The sequence below is a fragment of the Pelodiscus sinensis genome, chromosome 20 (assembly GCF_052426305.1).
Source record: "Pelodiscus sinensis isolate ZL-2025 chromosome 20, ASM5242630v1, whole genome shotgun sequence".
NCBI classification, from domain to species: Eukaryota; Metazoa; Chordata; order Testudines; family Trionychidae; genus Pelodiscus; species Pelodiscus sinensis.
Window position 1 is genome coordinate 2,276,505 of NC_143071.1, and position 22,377 is coordinate 2,298,881.

The 22,377-nt window shown below is 55.6% G+C and overlaps 1 protein-coding gene across 7 annotated transcripts in view; it reads left to right on the top strand.

Moving 5' to 3' along the window:
• Nucleotides 1-3,791: 3,791 nt before the first annotated feature.
• The window catches only part of RNF213 (ring finger protein 213), a 109,416-nt gene continuing 90,830 nt past the window's right edge, over nt 3,792-22,377 (top strand). Inside the window, exons 1-5 of one of the 7 annotated variants that reach the window (XM_089771832.1) lie at nt 3,792-3,914; nt 6,541-6,689; nt 15,514-15,788; nt 18,620-18,748; nt 21,384-22,094. In XM_089771832.1, coding sequence (XP_089627958.1) covers nt 6,581-6,689; nt 15,514-15,788; nt 18,620-18,748; nt 21,384-22,094 — 1,224 coding nt within the window. In that variant the 5' untranslated portion in view covers nt 3,792-3,914; nt 6,541-6,580. Of the gene's footprint in view, nt 3,915-3,976; nt 4,158-4,812; nt 5,191-6,540; nt 6,690-15,513; nt 15,789-18,616; nt 18,749-21,383; nt 22,095-22,377 lie in introns of those variants that run through there. The other 6 variants (XM_075904097.2, XM_075904098.2, XM_075904100.2 and 3 more) reach the window with 6 other exon arrangements.

A 22,377-nucleotide genomic window follows, 5' to 3' on the forward strand; every position in this document is an offset into this window, starting at 1 on the left:
CCCTCCCTTTCCGTTTTATGAGACACTCGCATTCCAGGCACATCCCATTGTCCTGGTACAACCAAACCCTGACGTTGCTTTGAGTTACAATAAGAGGAAGCTGTATAGCAAATGTGGTGGTCCTAGCTCTTACCGTGTAGGAGTTCGTAAACAGACACATGACCAGACAGACTCTCTGAAATATATAATAGGCACCCAGGGACTTGTCTAGACAGGGCATCTCCCCTGTAATTGATAGTTCAGTGAAGGGGGGAGGGCACATGCAGTCTGTGCCAAAAGCTAAGCACTCGCTGGTTGTCATTGTTACTGGGGGAATTCTGTATGGCAAACACTGGCGCAGTGATGGAAGGTGGCATGTGTTTCAGAGCCGCTGGTGGTCACCGAGGCTGAGGTGGCTCTGAGAGAAGAGGGAGCACAACAGTCAGCTCCGCCAAGCTTTTACAGGCTAGGCATTGGTCCCTTTGTAGTGCATGAGGCCTGTGGGGGCAAATGGAAGGTGATGAAACACCCCAGGTTGGGGAAAGAGACCAAAGGTCTGGAACGGTAGAATGCAGAAGGCCCTGGATGACATGCATCATGGAGGGGACACTGCCGGGGTGGGCGATCTCAAGAAATGTGGACCCCAGCGCTCTCGACTGGCCAAGTGCCGTCGGGACTGACCATGGGGTGTCCATTAGCCAGCAAAGGGCCTGGTTCATAAGTATCCGCTCTAGAATGCATGGGCGATGTTTCTGTAACCGCGTTTTCAGTCCTTACACTCGCTTCTGTTGGACTCTCGAGCTTAAGCCTGGTCCGATGAACTTGTAAATCAACTAAGTGCCGGGTGTGAAGGAGGGTGCCAAGCGGAGGCAAAGCTGGTGAACTGGGGGATTCTGATTCCACAGAAGCAGCAACTCTGTGAGTGCGTCTACGCTGCACCCGAAGCTCGAAATAAGCGACACAATGTGAGCTATGCAAACTGTGGAGCTTATTTCGAGTCAATTCCAAAATGGCTTATTTCAAAATGTGGAGCCGTCTACGCAACACTGATTTGGAAATAAATCGCTATTCCGAAACGTCCTCTGGAATGCGGCTTCCAGGGGCTTCGGAATAGCGAGCCTGTTATATTTCGAACTAACGGGTGCACTCAAAAGACACGGAATAGCTATTTCTGACATAACTCCGGTATCCCGAAATAGCGCTGCAGTGTGGACGTAGCCTGTGTGCACTGTGTCCAGAAGCTGACAGGAAGGAAGTGGGGTGCAGTCAGGCTTGAGGGATCCGAATCCTGGGACCCGAGTTTAACTGTGGGGACTGTTTCTATAGCTATAGCCACAGGTTAATTCTACCCTGTCCCCTGGCTCACCTCGGAGCCTGTGGGTTGGGGTGTGCGTGTGGACAGCCTGCAGAGGGAGAGCCGTCTTTGAGGCAGTTTCGTCTGAGGATGAAGATTGGTAGGTCAGGGACAGAGCAGTCGCTTTGTGAATCGTGTTTTCCCCTCCTGGCGCTTCTGGGGCTGAACTTCCAGAGCGTTTGGCTCGTTTCCCCCCCACCCTCGTTCTTTGGAGGGCTAGCGCACTGGACGGGATATGCTGCCTTTGTTCTTCAGGTCTCGCACACTTCTCTCTCTCTCTCCTCCAGAGTCGTCCAATAGAAATACCACCTCCCCCGCCTTCCTTGCCTCATGTCTGGAGCCACAGCCCAGCTACAACACTGAGCAGGCAGCAGAGAAATGAAACTGAAAGTAGAGCGAGCCGTGAGTCTCAGAGCTGCCCGGACCGAGCACCTTTCCTCGCCCTGCACTGAGCGAGGATTTTGCAACCGTTTCCTTGTGCCCCTGCGGCTGCAGAGGCAGAAGGGGGCTGTCTCTAACTGCCTGCAGGGAGGGTTTTTCTGAATATTTCTAGGGCAGAGGAATCTGGGGGAGGTGGCTGGCTGTGAGATGCACCCAACTGTACCGGCTATAAATTAACCAGCCTCCAGCAGAGAAAAGGGGTGTCAGAACCATGCCCCACAGTGGGCCCCCGGGTTGCATATTTTTGTCTGCTGCTCATGGCAAACCAGATGTGCCATGCCAGCAGGCCTCCAAGAGCGGAGGCGGGCATGGGCTGCATTCCAGACGAGAGAGAGAGAGGCCCTGAGTGCTCCATGGTGATAAGACAGAGAAACCTTCTCTCCTCCTCCAGGCAAACAGAGACACTGGGGAAGGTCAGGGCCATAGAATAGAATCATAGAATCATAGAATAATAGGACTGGAAGGGACCTCGAGAGGTCATCGAGTCCAGCCCCCCGCCCTCAAGGCAGGACCAAGCTCCGTCTACACCATCCCTGACAGATGTCTATCTAACCTGTTCTTAAATATCTCCAGAGAGGGAGATTCCACCACCTCCCTTGGCAATTTATTCCAATATTTGACCACCCTGACAGTTAGGAATTTTTTCCTAATGTCCAATCTAAACCTCCCCTGCTGCACTTTAAGCCCATTACTCCTTGTCCTGTCCTCAGAAACTAAGAGGAACAAATTTTCTCCTTCCTCGTGACACCCTTTTAGATATTTGAAAACCGCTATCATGTCCCCCCTTAATCTTCTTTTTTCCAAACTAAACAAGCCCAGTTCATGAAGCCTGGCTTCATAGGTCATGTTCTCTAAACCTTTAATCATTCTTGTCGCTCTTCTCTGTACCCTTTCCAATTTCTCCACATCTTTCTTGAAATGTGGTGCCCAGAACTGGACACAGTACTCCAGCTGAGGCCTAACTAGTGCAGAGTAGAGCGGCAGAATGACTTCACGAGTTTTGCTTACAACACACCTGTTGATACAACCTAAAATCATATTTGCTTTTTTTGCAACAGCATCACACTGTTGACTCATATTCAACTTGTGGTCCACTATGACCCCTAGATCCCTTTCCGCCATGCTCCTTCCTAGACAGTCGCTTCCCATCTTGTATGTATGGAACTGATTGTTCCTTCCTAAGTGGAGCACTTTGCGTTTCTCTTTATTAAACCTCATCCTGTTTACCTCTGACCATTTCTCTAACTTGCTAAGGTCATTTTGAATTGCAGCAGGAAGGGGTAGGATGCCAGAAGGCATCTCTTGGACTCCGGAGATGCCTCCCTGAGTACATCTGCATCACAAATTATGCTGGACGGTGCCTAGCACTAGTAACCATAGCAGTGAAGACATGGACAGCGGGGACTTTAAAGGGTTGAAGTGCGTGAGATCCACAAATTGAAAAAACTTTGTTTCCTCCGGCACCGCCCTCCTCTTCCTAGAAGAGCTCAAAGTTTTGCACAATTTGTAACACATTTATCACATTCCTCCGCCTCAATATACAGAAGGGAAACTGAGGCACGGGGAGGCTTAGTGATGTGTCTCAGATCCCACGTGAAATCTGTGGCACAGCAGGGAAGACACTGGATTGATGGCCAAGTAGTCCTGATGCAACCCACTAGATCTTGACAGTTCTATGGCGACAGAGGTGTTCCTGGACCACTTCCCACAGGATGGTCCCGTAGAATACGCACTGTGGGCTTATGGGGAACCATCTCTTGCAGTTCCTGATCTAACTCTGTAGCCAACAGAGCTTTTCCTGTGGCCCTGGCTGTTGCCCCGTGACCCATGAGTAACTCCTGTCTTCAAGGAAGCCCTACAGCCGCCCAGCTGCATTTATGGGGCTGCAGCGCTGTAAGCATAGACCTGCCCCGAGGTGGACCATGCGGGGCACCCTCCCCCCATGACTCCTCTCCACTGGGGGAGGGCAGAGGCAATGCCTCCACTGCCCTAGGCTCCGCCCCTCCTCGATCGCTGGCCACGCCTCTTCCCTCAAGCCCCTCCCCCAAGCGGGCTCAGTGCAGACGCGGTCCGAGCGCTGTGTGTGGACGGAACCTGGTCCCAGCAGAGCGAATCCCCCGGACTAGCCAGGCATCCCTCGGTAAATGACACTCGGTGCGCGCCCCAGGCTCTGCGGGGGACCCCCCCCCCCGGCACCGAGCCCTGCAGCCCCGGACGTGCCTTTTGCACGGCCCCGAAGTAAGCCCAGTCCCGGCGGGGCGGGGCCGACCCCCCGGCGCTGCCCCGGGTGACGTGCGGAAAGCGAAACTCACCGGCCGCCCGGCGCCGCCCCCCCGCAGAAACAGAAACTTTGCCGGGTCCCGGGGCAGCGAGCGGAGCGCAGGTGAGCAGCGGCGGCTCGGGGCTGGGGGCGAGCCGGACCCCGCTGCCAGCCCCGGCCGCTCGCGGGGAGCGCTGCCCCCTCGCCAGCGGCCTGGGGGGGGTGTCTCTGCTTCGCCTCCCTCCCGGCCTGGGGGGTGTCCCCGCCTCCCCCCCTCCTTCCTGCCTGGAGGGGCCCCGCTTTGCCGCCTCTTCTGGGGGGTCCCCGCTTCCCCTCCCGGCCTGGGGGGGGGTCCCCGCTTTCCTTCCCTGCCTCCTTCCCGGCCTGGGGGGGGTCCCCGCCTCCCCCCCTCCTTCCTGCCTGGAGGGGCCCCGCTTTGCCGCCTCTTCTGGGGGGTCCCCGCTTCCCCTCCCGGCCTGGGGGGGTCCCCGCTTTCCTTCCCTGCCTCCTTCCCGGCCTGGGGGGCCCCGCTTTGCCGCCTCTTCTGGGGGGTCCCCGCTTCCCCTCCCGGCCTGGGGGGGGGTCCCCGCTTCCCCTCCCCGCTTGGGGGGGTGTCCCCGCTTTCCTTCCCTGCCTCCTTCCCGGCCTGGGGGGCCCCGCTTTGCCGCCTCTTCTGGGGGGGTCCCCGCTTCCTCTCCCGGCCTGGGGGGGCCCCACTTTCCCTCCCTGCCTCCTTCCCGGCCTGGGGGGGGTCCCCGTTTTCCCGGCCCGCCGGGCTGGGGGGGGCGGGGCTGGGCGCTGCGGGTAACGGGGCTGCGGCCGCCCGGCTGCTGCTCATGCTGGGGCGGGCTCCGCCCCGCTGTTATGCTCCGGCCCAGGCGGCCGCGCTCCGTCACCGCCCGATGCACCCTGGGACTTGTAGTCAGGAAATGCCTCCTTCCGCCTCGCTCTTGGGGGCGGGGGAGGGGCAATTTGCACGCAGCTAGTGTTCACCGCCTCGCCATTGGCCGAGCGGCGGAGCTCATTTGCATGGGAGCCCAGCCACAGGGAGGAAGCTTTATGTGCCCGGCGGGCCGGGAGGGGCTGAGAGCGGATCTGCATGTTGGCCCCGCCCCCTGCCGCTGCGCCCCGCCCCCTCGCGCAGGACAGGCTGCAGGTAAGGGGCTCGGAAGGGGAGGGGCTCCCTCCATGCACAGCTGGCTGGGGGGGCCTTCTCCTGGGGGTGGCCCCCACTCCCTGCCTGAGGGAGGGGCTGTCTGCCTCACCCTGACTGCTGCCCTGGCCGGGGGGGGTGGGGGATCAGAGTGGGGGAGGTTTATAATTCATCCTGGCCTGGGGCAGGTTTTGTGGCCTCCCCTTGCATGCTTCCTCCTCCCCTGTGCCCCCACCCTGCAGCCACCATCTGCTCATCCCACCTCCTGGCCTCCCACCTGCAGCCCTGCCCCTACCTGCCCACTTCCAAGTTCCCCTATCCCCGGCTTGTGTTTCTCATTCTTCTGCTTCCTTTGCCTAGCCCTAAGGCCTGACGCCCCAGTCCCATGGTGCTGTGCACACATGGCAATGAGCCAATCCCAGCTCCAAAGAGCTTAGGGCTGGATTTTCAAAAGAATTCAGCTCTCCTGTAGGCATCCGAATCAATGGAGGTTCTGGGCACCTTTGAAAATCTGGCCCGTTCTAGAGTAAAAGGGCAAGAGGCAACCAGTGAACACAGAAACTGTGCAACCTGGACACCTCCTTACTGTTACCTCCTCTTTAGTCAGCGCTTCTTTAACTGTGATTCTCCAGAAAGAAGGTAAACCAGATTCAAATCTGAGTACCGGTAGGGCCTGCAGCTCCCGAAAAAAATGACTTCATCAGTGTGCTTTCCAATGATTTTCTCCTTTAAAAAAAAAAAAAAAAAAGAGTTTGAAATTAGCTTCAGTCCAGAGCTCCCTACCAGTTTTTGCAGCTTCAAATTGCATTTCCGAGCACGTAAAGCATTTTTATCTCCTGTGTTGCTGTTTGGCAACTATCATGCAAGCAGCAAAACTGACTCCACAGGAAGAAAAGAGATGGGGGAGGCAGTTGAGTTTGTTTTGCAGTTTGTTTATTTAGTGCACAGTTGTGCCTTGAGCTTGTGACCACATGGGCACAGAGGAAATAGTGGCTTGCATGTTACAAATCTGTATTTTTCTTATGCTTGTAGGCCCACATTCTGTGAATGTTTTGGTCTCTTAACACACTTCTAATTATTTCTTTCCTTGAAATATTTGCACTTGCTTTTGTAAAGAAATGACCTGAATGTGCTCTGGCGTGTGAGGTGTGGGAAGCAGGGCGATTGGTTCACTTTATGCCCCAAGTAACACTATGTGAGGCCTGGAGGTCAGATAGGCAGAGTTCCCATTTTCTCATGGTCCTAAGGGTGAAATTTAGCAAGGGCCCAGAGTCATGTGACTAATGAAGCAATGTTTTGCCACCGCCCTTAGCATTTCTGTATGTCTGTCTTCCTCCTCTTGCTTTGACACAGGTGGTATAAACACTTTGTCCCGAGGGGGCAGCGGGCGGGCATGAAGTGCCCTAAGTGCAACTACGTGTCTCAAGATGCTTCTCCCAACTTCTGCAGCCACTGTGGGTTGCAACTGGCCCCGCCCATCAGCACACAAGTACAGGACAGAGGTAGGTGGATGGGGGCCGCTTGGGTTTATTGCCCCGCTGACGGTAGGCTATTGCAAAGAAAGAGGCAACGTTATTTGAAGAGCCCTGCGCAGATACAAATTTTGTATCTGCAGCTGGAAAACGGAGCTACACAGTGTGCAGTGGCGGTCAAAAAGGCAAATAGGATGCTAGGAATGATTAAGAAAAGGATAGAAAATAAGACCCAGAATATCTTACTGCCCCTGTAAAACTATGGTACGACCACATCTTGAGTACTGCGTGCAGATGTGATCTCCTTGGAAAGGGTTCAGAAAAGGGCAACTAAAATGATTAGGGGTTTGGAACAGGTCCCATATGAGGAGAGGTTAAAGCGACTGGGACTTTTCAGTTTAGAAAAGAGGCGACTGAGGGGGGATGTGATAGAGGTCTATAAAATCAAGAGTGGTGTGGAGAGGGCGGATAAAGAAAAGTTATTTATTCCCATAATAGAAGAACTAGAGGAAACCAAATGAAATTAATGGGGAGCAGGTTTAAAACTAATAAAAGAAAGTTCTTCACACAGCGCATAGTCAACCTGTGGAACTCCTTGCCAGAGGAGGCTGTGAAGGTTAGAACTAAACACAGTTTAAAGAGAAGCTAGATACATTCTTCGAGGTTAGGTCCATAAAAGGCTATCGGGGTAGGAATGGTGTCCCTGGCCTCTGTTTGTCAGACGCCCGAGAGGGTTGGCACGAGACAAATTGCTTGATCATTGTCTTCGGACCACCCTCTCTGGGGCACATGGATCTGGCCACTGTTGGCAGACAGGATACTGGGCTAGATGGACCTTTGGTCTGACCCAGTACGGCCTGTCTGTGGATGCAGAGACCCACAGCTCTAAAGCGGATAGCCGCAGATTTGCAGGGCTCCAGTTGTGTGATGTGTGCACGTGACGTGCGATGGTACTCAAGCAGGACAGGCGCTCGGTGCTGGCTGTCGCCTGGACCCCCCCGTCAGACATTGCCCATGTAATCCTGTACCCCTATGGCTGGGGTAGCAGATCTGAACGGAGTTGGCAAGTAGATCGTAGAGGTGGGGTCCAGCGGAACGTGCTCGGGCCTAGCTACTTGGAGGCCTCGTAGCCAGGAGGCAGGGCAGGAGGGATCACTGGGCTCCTACTGGAAGAACCTGGCTGTGGTCCTGGCCCCACAGCAAGAGAAGAACAGAGTGGGGCGGTCAGGGTAGGGCAGCGGTTTTCAAACAAGGGGTCGTGACCCGGCACTGGGGCCTGGGATGTCGGGCCCTGGGGCTCTGTGCTGCAGGGGGATCAGGTGAGCAATGGAGGTTCTGGGCACCTTTGAGGGGGGAGATGATAGAGGTCTAAGGCAGCTCCCTGTCTGTCCTGCACCACAGGCTGCCCTGCGCCCCAGAAGTGGTCGGCAGCAGGCCCGGCTCCTGGGTGGTAGTGATTGGCGGGGGGGACACAGGGCTTGGTGCACTGCCCCTACCCTGAGCACTCGCTCTGCACTCCCATGGGCTGGGAACGTGCTTCTGGAGGCAGCCTGGTCTGCGGTGCCAGGGGAGGTAGGAAGCTGCCTTAGCCCCACCGCTGACCAGGAACTGCTCAAGGTCAGCCCCTCCTGCCCCAGCCCTGACTCCTCTCCCCACCCCCAAGCCGGAGCCCCCTGCTACACCCCAAAGCTCTGATCCCCAGCCCCTGGAGCCCACCCTCTACTCCCATTGTGTTGGGTTGCAGCGTCAACAATTCTCTTCAGCTGGATCATGGGAAAAAAGTTTGAAAACTTTTTTTGGGTGTGTGTGTAGGGAATCTGGCCCCCTGGCTGGGGAAGAGCAGAGCCTGCAGGAGGCACCTGAGGGGAGCCCTGCCTCATGGCCGGGGGCTGAGGCAGTGATAATTATGCAGCACCTGGGAGAGTTTGAGCCAGTGACCAGGTGGAGGGGGGGAGGGGAGACAAGGCCAGGAACTGGGAGGACTTGTAGAGACAGAAAGAACAAAGAGAGAGCAGCGGGAAAAGTAGCGGGGCTGAGGGGCAGAGAGAGGCTAGAATGGAGGCCGGCACAGCCGAACTAGGAGCTGCTTGGAGGAGAGACCGAAGGAGACTGTTAGGGCCGCCCAGGCCGGAGCATCCAGGCCGGCTAATCCCACAGGGCAAGCAGCAGAGGCCCTGGAGAGGTTGGACTGTCCCGGGGTGGTGCGGTTGCATCCTGAGTCTGTGTGTGTTGGGGTAGGGGTGGGCAGCAGGCTGTGTCAGGCACGGGAGTTTGTGGAATGCCTGCTGGAGATCCTGGCTTGGGTCTGCCCCTGGGCTGGACGAACGTGTCCTGCTGTAAATCATGGTGATTGTGTTTGTTACAAAATGGGATGAGCGTGCTTGTTCCCAGGGTGACTTATCCGCGCAGGAGAGAGGGGGGCGCAATTGGGAATCCCCCACCTGACAGTGGATCGGATGCAAATCAGGTGGCCTGCCCTGTGTCTGCCTTAGAGACGCCATTCTTCTTGGGTTTCGTTTCTACGGCAGTAGCCCCCCGAAACACGTCGTGTTGGGCACTGCGCGAGGCTAAGGGTTATTTTAAAATTGGGGTTTGGGGCTTTCCTGCTTTGTGGTGATGGATAAAGGAGGCTTGAGAGCAGAACTGGCCCATCCATAGGATGGTTCGGGGCAACCGCGCTGCAGCCCGTGTTTTGGGGGGCCTGCTGGCGCCCCAGCCAGTCTGTGGGATAAGTGGAGGGCATGGCGCTGGCAGCAGGGGTCAGGCCTGGCCCCACACTTGCCGGCAGCGGCAGGAAGTGGAGTGACCGGATCCCGGCCTGCTCTGCCAACTCCCAGCCACGTTGCTTGGGGAGGGGGCTTGAAAGAAGTAGTGGAGCTGTGGGCGGTGGGTGAAGGTAGGTCTGGAGGAGCCAAACCCCTGGCTTCACCCCCAACCCTGCCCCTTCTGCCCAGGCCACACCCCCAGCACCACAGGGAGGTGGGGTGGTGCATGGGCACAGGGAGGGCGGGCACTCCGCCCCCAGTAGACCTATGGCAGGCGTGTGGGCGGGGTCAGACTGGTAGTTTGGGAAGGCAACGCCTCCCTGTGACGGCGTGTTGGGGGTCCCCCGTCTCCTGCACCCCGAAATGGCACAAACAGACTCCACCAGCCAGTGGAATTGAGGGTGGTTTATTGCTCCTCCAGGATACAGCACAGCACAGATGTAATCTGGTTACAGGAACTGGGGCTAAGAGGCCTCAGTGCCCCCCTTGAGATAGGGGAGTCCCAGCCCCCTCCCCAGCTCCTTCTCCCCTGCTTTCCAGCCAGGAACTAACTAACTCTCTTCCAGCCCTGCCCCCCAGCCAGGGCAGCATCCACCTTCCTTTGTTCCTCTCCATGGGGGGTGTCTGGTTCAACAAGTTTGGCACTACCTTTGCATAGTGAGGTTTTCCCTGCTGGGTCTTGCTCCAGACAGCAGGGGTCACCACAGCCCAGCAAGTACCCCCACTACGTCACAGTTCTCCCCCCTCCGAGAGCGAACTGAGCAGGGTAACTCCGCTCGTGCCTAGGGAAGTTCGGGTCCTCTGCGCGGGAACCCGCCCTGGGGACATGGGTGCTCCCCTTGACTCGGGCCGGCCGTGGCGAGGACCCACATGAGTTGGCTTCCCTCTGTCCACTCGCCACCCCACTCCAGGGCGACTGGCACAGGCCTGTCCTCGGGGGTCACACCCGCCCTTCCACTGGCCTTGATCCCTGGCCAGGGTCTCTCGGGCCGGGGCCATGAGCCCAGTGAGCCTTCTCTGGACAGCCAGGGCGGCTTCCACTCCCGATGCTCCATCCAGGGAGGTCTTCCCCTCCCATAGCTCTCTCAGCAAGCCCAGAGGGTCCTCTATCTGGGGTAGAGACCCCCAAGCCGCTTTCCTCCTGTCTTGGGCCTTCCCGCCCCTCTGGCAGGAGTCACAGGACCGGCAGTACCGCTGCACGGCTGTAAAGATTCCCAGCCAGTAGAAGTGCTGGAGCAGCCTCAGCCGGGTGCTCCGGATTCCCCCGGTGGCCCCCAACGGGGACGTCGTGGGCCAAATACAGCAGCTTGGGGCGATACTTTCGGGGGACGACCAGCTGCCGCTGGACCCTCCATTCCCTCACCTTCCTGGGGGGAAGCCATTCCCGGAACAGGAGTCCACACTCCCGCAGGAATCTCTCCTGGCCACCTCTCCCCCGGGGCTGAGCTGCACGGAGGCCAGCCTGGTCCCTCAGCCTCTGCAAGGAGGGGTCTGCCTGCACCTCAGCCTGGAATTCAGCTGCTGAGGTAGGGATCGGCACCTGTTCCCCACCTTTGCCTAGGTCCGGAGTCCCAGCCTGGCTGGACCCCGTGTCCACTGGGATGGGACCCTGAGGACGCTGCCAGGAGTCCTTCCCTGGACCCATGTTGTCAGCCCCCCGCTGGCTCTGGCTCCGGGTAGTGACTAGAGCCCGCTGGGATTCATGGGGCCACTCCTCTAGGTCATTCCCCATCAGCACCTCGGTGGGCAAGTGCGGGTGCACCCCCACTTCCTTGAGGCCCTCCCTGGCCCCCCATTTCAGATGCACCCTGGCTACAGGCACCTTAAACGGGGACCCATCTATGCCCTTCAGGGTCAGCTGCGTGTGGGGTAGTATCCGCTCTGGGGCCACTATGTCGGATCGGGCCAGAGTCACCTCCGCCCCCGTGTCCCAGAAGCCCGTCACCTTCCTACCATCCACCTCCAGGGGTATGAGGCGCCGTCCTGCCCCCACCCGGTACACAGAGAAATCCGCCTCCTGAGAATCAGACCTCCCAGGGGAGGTGCACTGAGCATCTTTCCCCTCTCTCTGAGCTGAGGTTTGCCTGCCAGCCCCTGCCTCTGGGGCAGCCTGCCCTTCCTCCCGCCCCAGCCAGTTAACCCTGGAAAGTCCCCGGTCCTGGGACCTGGTGCACTGAGCCCTCTTGTGGCCTTTTCTGTACCCCCCCGGAACTTCTTCCTGTACATCTCGGGGGTCAGCCCGAACTTGTGCAGCAGGGCCTCCTTGACTCGGTTGTAATCCCCTGGCTGTAGGTCCTCCAGCTGACTGAGCACTCCGACCGCCTCCTGGTTCAGTGCGGGGATGAGCTCCTGCAGCCAGTCAGCTGGGGGAACCCGTTGCAGTCCACAGGCCCTCTCAAAGGAGCTGAGGAACCCGTCTATGTCGCCCATGTCCTTCAATTGGGCCACCACGAGCCTCTCCAAGCGTCTGGCAGTCCCGGGACCCTGGGGCCCATCCGCACTTGGCGCTGCCGGTGCCCCGCCGGTTCTCCGCTCTGCCATGGCCAGCTCATGCTGTCGCTGCCTCTCTCGGTCCTGGCGGGTCCTCTCTCGGCCATCTGCCCGCTAGTCCCCTCGGTGCAGACTCACCAGTCTAGTGCTGCAGCGCCCCACGATTCCCAGGAACCGCTTCGCTCTGTCTCCAGCACGCCTGGCTCCAGGGCTCTTGCTTCTACAGCGCCTTGTCGCTCGCCGCTGGAAGCTCCATCCACGGGGTGCAGTGCATCCCACCCCTGACACCAGTGTGACGGTGCGTTGGGGGTCCCCCGTCTCCTGCACCCCGAAATGGCACAAACAGACTCCACCAACCAGTGGAATTGAGGGTGGTTTATTGCTCCTCCAGGATACAGCACAGCACAGATGTAATCTGGTTACAGGAACTGGGGCTAAGAGGCCTCAGTGCCCCCCTTGAGATAGGGGAATCCCAGCCCCCCTCCCCAGCTCCTTCTCCCCTGCTTCCAGACAGGAACTAACTAACCCTCTTCCAGCCCTGCCCCCCAGCCAGGGCAGCATCCACCTTCCTTTGTTCCTCTCCATGGGGGGTGTCTGGTTCAACAAGTTTGGCATCACCTTTGCATAGTGAGGTTTTCCCTGCTGGGTCTTGCTCCAGACAGCAGGGGTCACCACAGCCCAGCAAGTACCCCCACTAAGTCACACTCCCCCTGCCTGGAGCTATGCGGCAGGGTGTGCTAGGTGGGGGGAGGCGGTGCCTTCCCACACTGCCGGTCTGGCCCCGCCCACACTCCCATGGTGGCGGGAAGTGGAGTGTCACGGCGGGCAGAGTGGAGCAGGCTGTGCGGACAGGTTGCTCCACTTCCCCCTACGGTCAGCGAGAGGCAGCAGGCCCAGCGTCAGACCCCTGCTATGCTGGGGAGGAGGCTTGTGGGGCGGAGCAGGGTCAGAAAGAGACAGGGGTGGGATCTGGGGCAGAGTGCGGGGGGGGGGGGCGTCCCCTGCTCCTGCTTAGGGATGGCCCTGTTTGAAAGGTTCAGAGCCCCCCCCCCCCAAAAAAAGCTTCCTTTTCCAAAGGTTAAATAATCACTGAAGTTCAATAGGCACCAACACAACACCCGCTATTTTGAGCAGCTTGATGGAAAATCCCTTCTCTTTCAATTGCTCAGTTTTAGTCCTAGCAAATGTATCTTGGCTCTGCACCGGTTGCTTCTTTGCTCTCCGAGTGTAATAGTAATGGGTTTAGTTCAGGCCTGAGCCAAATGGCTTTGTGACTGTTCCCTCCCCCCATGCTGTATGACACTGTCCAGTTATACAAATACAGATAACTCAAAGGTGCTCTGGACAAAAGACCTCACGTAAGCCATCAATTGTAATATCTCAGTCGGCTGGATCCGTAGTGCTTATTTTGGTGTATGAGTATGAATCAGCTTACTGGCTGTAAATAGCCTTGTTTTGTCTCAAGTTTGAGCAGTGGTTGTGGAGAGACATGTGATCTTGCCTGTTTGTACTGGGATAGCAGTTTAAGCAGTACAACCGGTTCTGGACATCCAACACTCCGGTCATCTGAAGAAGTGGGCTGTACCCACAAAAGCTCCTGATCCCATCTCCATGTTTTGTTAGTCTTTAAAGTGCTACCAGACTACTTGTTGTTTTTCAGTTTAACCTGGTAATTTTCCAGGGAAGGGGGGAGGGATGGAGAACAAAAGGAAATCTATGTAAGCTGGAAAGCCCTCAGTATCTTTGTCTTTGGCTGGCCTGACATGCCTGAAAGGATAGCAGGAAGGGGGACCCCAGTCAGAGTAAAAGATCTGATCCAGGCAAACCTTCAAGTGGCAGAAGAACAGTTTAGGGAGTTTGCAATCAGCGTGAGCGCGTTAGCACTAGCTGGGCAGGGTTTGCTTTTCTTTTCTTTTCATTCTGTAACTTAGTTTGATCTGCCTGTTTTCACTTGCAGCTGCTTAGATCCGACTGTTTGCACTTAATACAAATGCTTGTATTGACTGTCAGCTGGGAGTAAGTAATTGTTCCCTGGGGGAGCCATCAGCGTGCTCCTCCTCCTCCCATTGTTCAAGAGGGCTTGTCTGAATGGGCTTTCAAGGTGTGAAACTCTCACCCAGTGGCAGACGGATTTCTTTGCGGGTTGGTTTCCTGGCTGCTGTGCCTTTGAACTGCATTCCCCCAGAGCTCAAATGGTTCAGTGTCTGTATCGCTCCTGGGGGAGGGGGAAGCAGCTATCTCAGCTGTGTCTTGGCTAGGGGAGACCGGGGGAGCTGGCCCAGCAGGACAGGGTGGGGAGAAGCCCCAAGAGAGGGAAGGCGGGTGTCCGTGGCTCTGTCAGCACACCAGAAACAGTCCCAAGGGGTCTCCTGTGTCGTCCCCCCCCCCCCAGGCTTGTCAGTGTTTTCAATCTGATATTTCTGCTTAAGGTGGTTTAGACGTTGTCCTTGCACTTGGAGAATAAAAACAATCCAGCATATGGTTTGTGAATTCTATGGAGCAAATAAACAGGCTGTTTCCCACCACAGGACACAATTTAACAATTAGGTGGAGATTAGACAAGTGAATCAAGGAATCAACAGCATAAATTAGCATCAGGAATTCAGAAAGAGAGTAGATTGAACCACTTGTTCATTTATCCTGGACGTTTTGCCATTTGAGCTGCTCACACCCCTCAGCAGTGGGGCTCACAGCTGCTGGGGCAAGGTGGGAGGGGGGCCGGGCTCCCTGGGGCCTATGGCAGTCAGCCCTTAGTGCTGCCAGAACTGCACTGCTGCATCCCCAGCCCTCAAAGCCACATGGAGTGGAAGGCGGCTCGGAAGAGTTTTCTTGAAGGGTGTGTCTGAGCCCCTTACCTGCCCACAGATTTGGTTTCATTGCCAAGCAAGGGATGTTTCACTGTATGTTTCTCATGGACTTTCCCTGGCCTGTGCTTCCTGTCACCGATTTGGAGCTGCCCCGTGAACGTGTCCAGAGACCGTCTGCTCACCTGGTCACTGCGGTGTCTGTTGGAGGAATATATTCATGCCACTCAATGGGGGGATGTGGAGAAGGGTGGCCGAGGAAGGATGGCCACCTGTCAGCCAGCACTTGCGTCATTAAGGGGCAAGGCTGGAACTATGAGCTTTAAGGTGTTGCCAGCCCTGCGACTGTGGGGCTTTTTACGGAGGAGGGGATGCTTTGAGGGGCGGGCCTGGGAGCTGAAATGCTGCATCCTTTTCAGGACCAGCCCCCCCAACCTCCTTTTTTCCAGCATTGAGTTCAACCGCTTGTGCCGTGGTGTTAAGGTGACACAAGCGGTCTCCGAGTGGGGCTCCCAATTCAGTCATTTTCATGGGCCTGTCTCACTTGTCTTAATCTTCCTAGAATCCTAGCACACCGGACCCGGGAGGGACCTCGAGAGGCCGCTCCCCTGAACTTGGTTTCCAGCTGAGAATTGCTCCTTTCCCTGCTGAAGCATTTTCCAGTGAGCCCTTCAGAAAGGGCTGAAGCATTGAATCAGAATTTACGATTTCCCTCCTTCCTTCTCCCGCTCCACTTGGTCTCTCCCCCTTGTTTCCTGAGCCTACAATTGAGAGAGGGTTTTGTCTCCGTTGTAGGAGGCGAAGATGTAACGCCCGTTCCTGTGCCTGAGGGGGACGTGGATGGTGGCAGAGAACTCAAGGTAGATGGTGCCCCCTCGGTGCCAGCCGCTGATGGACAACCACTGCCCGAAGGGGCGCAGGGGAAGCCAGGAGAGTTGCTGTCAGAGAGCCTGGGGAGTCAGACGGGTGCGTCAAAGAAGAAAGTGAGTATCTCTGAATGTGCTGGTGCGGCCTGTGCACTGTGCAGAGACCTTGGGGATTCTACACATTTCCCTGCAGTGCTGAATTGGGTAAGGCCACGAGGTCCAAGTAAAGTGAATCAAGCAAATAACATCTCTGCTTTCTCTGTCGCTCTCAGAAAAGGGTGACTGTCACTAATGCCTTTTGCTTATGGTCTGGACCAGCGGTGGGCAACCTGCGGCCCAAGGGGTCTCTGTTCGTCCCTCGAGACAGTTTGTTACTGTGGCTCGCTCACAGGGTGGCCAGGTTCTGCTGGCTTCTGGCTGTCATTGTTTTTCTTGTTGATGTTACTACAGTGACATGCCCGTGCGGGGAGGCATGGGCGGTTGCACCCAGCAGTGACAGGGAGAGCTGAGCTCTCCCTCTGTCGCCAATCCCAGCATTGCTACGGTGCAATCTGCACAGCCTAGGTGCACAAGTGCAGCGTGCAAAACTGCCCTCTCCCGGGAGACCCTTTTGGTTACGACAATCTGACAGCCCACTGCGATGGAGGCCGCTCATGTGGCCCACTCACTAGCCGGGTTGCCCATCGCTGGTCTGGAACCACTGACCGCACTTTCTTAAAGGAAATCCTATTATTATTTTAAAATAAATAATTTTGTACCAAATGATGTCTCCGCGTATGGAGCTGAGATACTGAATCCTACAGCTCCCCCTAGCAATATGTTGAAAGCTTCAGGATTAACAATCTCTCTGTCCAAAGTCAATAGCTGCTTGGTAGGGGTGTCACCCAATGCTGCAGCATTAGGGCGGATCTACACTAGAAGCCTTTGCCAGTAGAATGTTCCATAGGGACGTGATTTTTTTGTTTTTTTTTTTTTTGTTTTTCCCTTTTAGTGACGTGTCTGTACCAACAAAAGCCCTGGGGTAACAATTGTTACACCAGCCAAAAAGGCTTTGACGGTATAGCTTCCTTTCTCTGGGGCTCTGGCCTAAGGAAGCTATACTAGCAAAAGCATTCTCTTGGCGGTACAAGTTGCATCTGGGCTAGGAGGGTACGCTGGTGCAGTGTGGTAAACCTTTGCTCAGTCGTTTAATGTCACGCTCTCGTATTACTAAAAACATCATATGCCTGGGAATACGGATTCTTAGTTACTTGTATTTCAAATCCTCTTTTATTGTGATGTATAGCAGAGGACTTAAAGGTTGTCCCAAGCGGTCCCTTTCTTTAATGGTGACATCCTTACTCCTGGCAACTTTGTAAAGTTCCAAGTGAGATCCCTAAGACGTTTAAAAAAAAAAGTCCAGCATGGCTCTGTTGTTTCCAGTTTTGTATGAGTTAATAACATCTCTCGTGATCATAGAGATTTTGCAGGTAATATCGTAATCAGAGTTTTTTCTAATGCTAATTCATGTCTTATAGCAACTTTTCTCCAGTTCTTGGAATGGGATTTGTATTGTAAACATTGGTCCAAAATTATGATACAACAAAGCAGCACAGTAGGCAATAGACCGGGGTGGGCAATAAAACGGTGGCGGTTCACCATGGTTAGCCCATGGTGAGCCTCTGCCGCTATATTTACCTGCACCTCTGCAGTTAAGAGCAATCGCAACTGCCATTGGCTGGGAGTGGCGATTCCTCGTACCTGCAGAGGTGCAGGTAAATACGGTGGGTAGGGGGCCTGCCAGGGGCTAACCCTGGCAGACTGGGTCTGGCCCGCAGGCCGGTTTTTGCCCACTACTGCAATAGACCATCATATGAAATGTCATACGGCAGATTACACGCGGAGGGAGGAAGAGGGAACGTATTTTGTAATATGGTTTTGGCAGAAATACCCACAGTCATGCATGTTGGTAATACCTTTTATTGGACCAACTTCTGCTGGGAGAGAGACAAGCTGCACAGAGCTCTTCCTTGAGTCTGGAACAGGTATTTTGCTTTGACGCTCCAAGCACAAGACCGAGTGTGTCCTAACTACTAATCCAAAACTAAGGGTACATTGACGTACTAAAAACCCCCATGGCTAACCCATGCCAGCGAACTCAGGCTCAGGCTGCAGAGCTGTTCCGTTGCCATGTAAACTTCTTGGCTTTGGTGACACCCCAAGTTTTGGGACCCACCCAGCATCCTAGACCCAGGCTTCTGCCCAGACCCAGGCGTCTATACACCAGTGAAACAGCTGTGCAGGCTGAATCCCAGGAGCTCAGCTGCAGGGTAACACCCCTGTAGTCCTAGGCTAAGGAGGGGGGTTAGTGGATTACAGATTGTTGTACAGTTTGAATCTCTCTAGTCCAGCACTCTTGGGATCTGACTGGTGCTGAGCCAGCAAATTTGCCGGACCATGGGAGGTCAGTATTGTCTGGCAGCATCACTGCTTCGTTAGGGGTAAGTGAGCTAAAGAACAGCCCAGAACACTGCGAGCCAGGCCTGGTGGCTGTAAACAAACTTTATGGGACCGTGGGAAACTTGGCCACGCCCACAAGTGGGCATCCAACTCACTCAGAGCATGCCGGACCATGGGTGTTGCCGGACTAAAGAGGTTCAACCTGTACAGTAATAGGCCATAAATCCCCGGGAGCGACATGTCTCCAGCAACGCTGCAGATCCTTATTTCCATTGTCACTTGGGTCCTGTAGGGACGGCAGTGCCAGATTCCTTGTGCAGTCTCTCCTCCTCCAGCGTAGCGTGAGCCAAGTGGTAGCTTGAGAGGGCGCGCTTGGACGCTGTGTGGATAACATTCCCAAGGAGCCGCAGGAGGAAAATCTGACTTGTTTCAAGTAGGGAAAATAGGAAAAGCCCTCCCCACTCCGCAACGTACGCATGTAAGCTACAACTAACGAGCAGAGTCTGACGTAATACACCCCCTGCCCTGGTGGCGAAATATCCATTAGCAATTACTCCCATCCTGGTCTCTCTGAAAGCAAAGCCCTTTTTCAGCAGACAGCAAACGCTGCAAGTGGTGCAGTCTGGAGGGAGTTGGAGGATGCTAATCCCCTTTCCAGAAAGAGGAGAAAGGAGAAACCAGTCCCATTTGAGGAGAGCAGCCCATCTCCTACCAGCCCGTCGCAGGTAGTTCTCGTGTAGTTCCTCGGCCCGGGGCAGCCTAAGCAAGCGCCTTGCCCTGAAGCCCCAGTTACTCGCACAGGTGTCTGGTCTGGGTCAGCTGCTGGATGGCAGCCTGAAGGGAGCAAACTCAAAAACTGCGCGTAGCAGTTTCCTGAATGGTTCCTGCCTGAAGCTCTGGAGAGAGGAAATGTCTCTGATTCCCGGCTGTCCGTCGTTCTGATTGTGGAACCCAGACTCTGCTCAGGCTCTGTGCTAGCAAACGAGGCGGACGGGTTTGCTGTTTCTCTCCTTCCCTCACATCCCTCTAACTCCGTCCCTCCTCCAGCTTAACATTGTGCTTCGCAGGAGCTGTGCGTGTGTGTTCACTGCCCTTCGCTAGGGCTTGTGCTTAGTTCCCTGTGATCTCGCCGGGTGCTCACTGGAGAGACAGACGCATGAGGTGGGAAGAGTCCCTTTGTTTTTCTTCCTGCCTGCCTGAGTTGTAAACCAGCGAACAGGCCCACGGAGAAGATGGGGAAAGGGAGCAACTGCTCTGGGACCTGCCAATTCAAAAGGGCCCGGGGCTCTGACTGCCTCCAGTCTGCTCTGGACCCTTTAAATTGCTGCTGGAGCCCCGCACAGTGTGCTCCAGGCACTGAGTCAGCACTGAGGGCTGCCTGGGGGAGGTACCGGTGGGGTGTGCTCCTGGCACCCTGGAAGGGCTGGCTGTGGGAAACTAGCTCCACCCCTTCTGCTGGAAGTCCCGCCCCTTCCAGGGACACTGAGCAGGTCTTCCCGCCTTGCCCAGGGGCCCAGTGAGTAGCTCAGCCCCACTGCCAGCAAACACGGCGACTCCAGCCTGGGCTGGACAATTTTGCCTGGCAGTTGGGTGAGGAAGGAAACCAATTTGTTTTGGAAGAGGTCATCGGAGGCTTCTTAGCCAGGAGGAGGCTGGCTTCAAGGAAACTCGCAGCTCCCATTCTCTTGCTTTCAGCCAGTGCGTCCCTTCCAGTGCTCCAAGCCCCCACGGCCTGTCATCTCACCAGATGTGTGGCCACGTGTTGTGACGCTGACCCTTTCTGTTTCCTGTGCTCAGTCAGGGGCATTGAGCAGAATGTGTAGAAGTTGTTTGTTTGACACCTGTGTGAGTGACTCGGCGACTCAGCGGTAGCAGCTTTTAAATCAACAATAATAACCCTTCCCTGCCTACCCATGGCTCCCTACTTCCATTGCTTGGGCCCTAGATTTCACCTTTGCCGAGGAGTGAAATACTCACATAAATACAACCAGCTGTAATAATGGAGCAGGTGAGAGCCTGGCAGGAAGGCTTACTCGGTGTCCTGCTCAGAGCATCATATTATTATTTGTTGCATACAGAACTGTTCATTCCTAAGATTTGCCCCAAAGACTTACCAGCCATAGGTACAGGTCTCCCTTCCTTATCCACTGAAATACTGCAGCTCAGAGATTGCTGCATGTGTAAAACAGCAGTGCTATACCTAGAGGAGTCTAGGGCAGTGGTCCCCAACGTTTTGGGGCTGCCGGGCGCCTGGGGGCGGGGCCACTCACGGACCACGTGCCTGGGGGCAGGGCCAAGCATGCACCACACACCCGGGGCCGGCACCGGCATGTGCTGCGACCCTGGGCAGCGGCCGCCCAGGTGTCGAGCGCCTGAGGCCAGCACCGGCATGTGCAGCGACCCCGGGCAGAGGCCACCCAGGGGCTACATGCCTGGGGCCGGCACCGGCATGTGCCGCGACCCCAGGCAGGGGCTGCCCAGATGCTGTGCGCCCTGGGGCCGGCACTGGCATGCGCCACGACCCCAGGGCAGGGGCCGCCCATGCTCCGGGGGCTGGCACCTGCCACACGCCCGGGGGCGGGGCCAGCCCAGATTGCTCTGCGGGCACACATAAATGGCCCGGTGGGCGCCATGGCGCCCGTGGGCACCGCATTGGGGACCACTGGTCTAGGGCCATTATAAAGCACCCCTTAAAAAAATAAGTACCCCCAGTACCTACAGTTTTCAGACACACACACAATTTTTTTCTACTGTTGCAACACATTTGTTTAAACAACTTAATTGTAGCCAGGTGAGCGATGAAATTTTTGGGTATAAAAAGTACACAAATAATAAAGCGCTGTAAAACTTACAACAAAAATTCTGTTTTCTCCAAATTTCCGTTGTGTTGACGTACCCCCCAGATGTCTCTCGAGTACCCCTACGGAGACTCATACCCCTGGCTGAGAAACACTGCTCTAGGACATGAAGTAAGGAAGCGTGAAATGTCCACTTAAAATAGCAGAGTCTAGGTCAGAGTTTTGGTAGCAGCAGCTACCAAGTTTGGAATTTGGTTAGGACTCTCCTAGTTTTAAGGAGTTCTCACAGAGCCTTTTTCTTCTCGCTGAACTAAGCTGGGATTTTGTGTTTCTTGCTTCCAATTCCCCTTTGTCTTACAAATCAGAAAGTAAGAGCATAAGCAAGGGTGTTTTAGGGGCAAGGCTTTGGGGTATGACAGAGGCAGGCTAGTTGTTCTGCCTCCCTTGACGAGGACGAAGGGGATGGAGGACATACCAGGTATGTTACGGGAAGTGGTGAAAACAGGATTTCTCCACTATGAGTCAGCCAAGGTGTATCTGTGTGTTTTCCTTCCCTACATAGAAAAAGAGAAAGAGGAATAAGAATAAGAAGAATCCTTCCGACTCTGGGCTTCAGGACTCTTTGACCTCTGTAAGTTCAGAACCTTATAGTCTGGACTCTTTGAGCTCAGAATGGGCAGCTGCAAAAAGTCCAGCCCAAGAAAGCCAAACCCAAGAGAACGAAGCGGCCAAAAGAGAAGCTGATTCATTTCCCCGTAACAACGAAAGTGAGATGAATGGGGACGGTTCCCAATGCCCCATGGGAAATGAAGGTCAACGTCCAGAGAAGCTTGTAGGAGACCATCCCAGCAGCAGTGACACCAGGCACCAGCCAGAGCAGATTGGTGCCAATGGTGAGCTTGCTCAGCCTACAGGCTCCACAGCCACAGAGGAGAAGATGGACGATGTATGTTCCCCAGGTGAGGAACCAAAGGCCAGAGAGAACAAGGGCTCTGGCGAGAAGGACAGCGAGAGCAGCCCTGCTGAAGTTGACCAGCCTCCAGGAAATAGATCGGATACCCAGACTTCAGGGCGGGACAGAGACGGGCTGGCTTCCAAAGAAGAGGGAGAGAGTGGGCCTGTGGGGCTTTGCTCCAGTGTGGAAGCCCCTCAGAGTAAGGACTCCACTTCTTCTGCAGATCATCCCAATCAGAAGGTTTCTGAAGCGAGAACGACACGGAGCAGGAAAGTCAAAGAAGAGCTCAAGCAGCAAGCAAGTGCTCCGGCTGCAAAGGTAAACTGCCACGTGGGCAGCTGAGTCTGGTGGAGTAAGCGTCTCTCTTGAGCTATGAAACAGTCACTGCAGTAAAATGCAACCCGTTGATTTCTGCCACCCCAGCCGAACTCCCTGGCGAGATGGGCAGGAAGTGGGGGGTGCGTGGCGCTATCTTGCAGGAAGTGGGGGCGTGTGGGGCACTAACTTGCAAGAAGTGGGGGGGGTGCTATCTTGTGATGGGGCTGCGGGGTGCTGTCTTGCAGGAAGTGGGGGGAATGGGGTGCTATCTTAAGGAGGGACA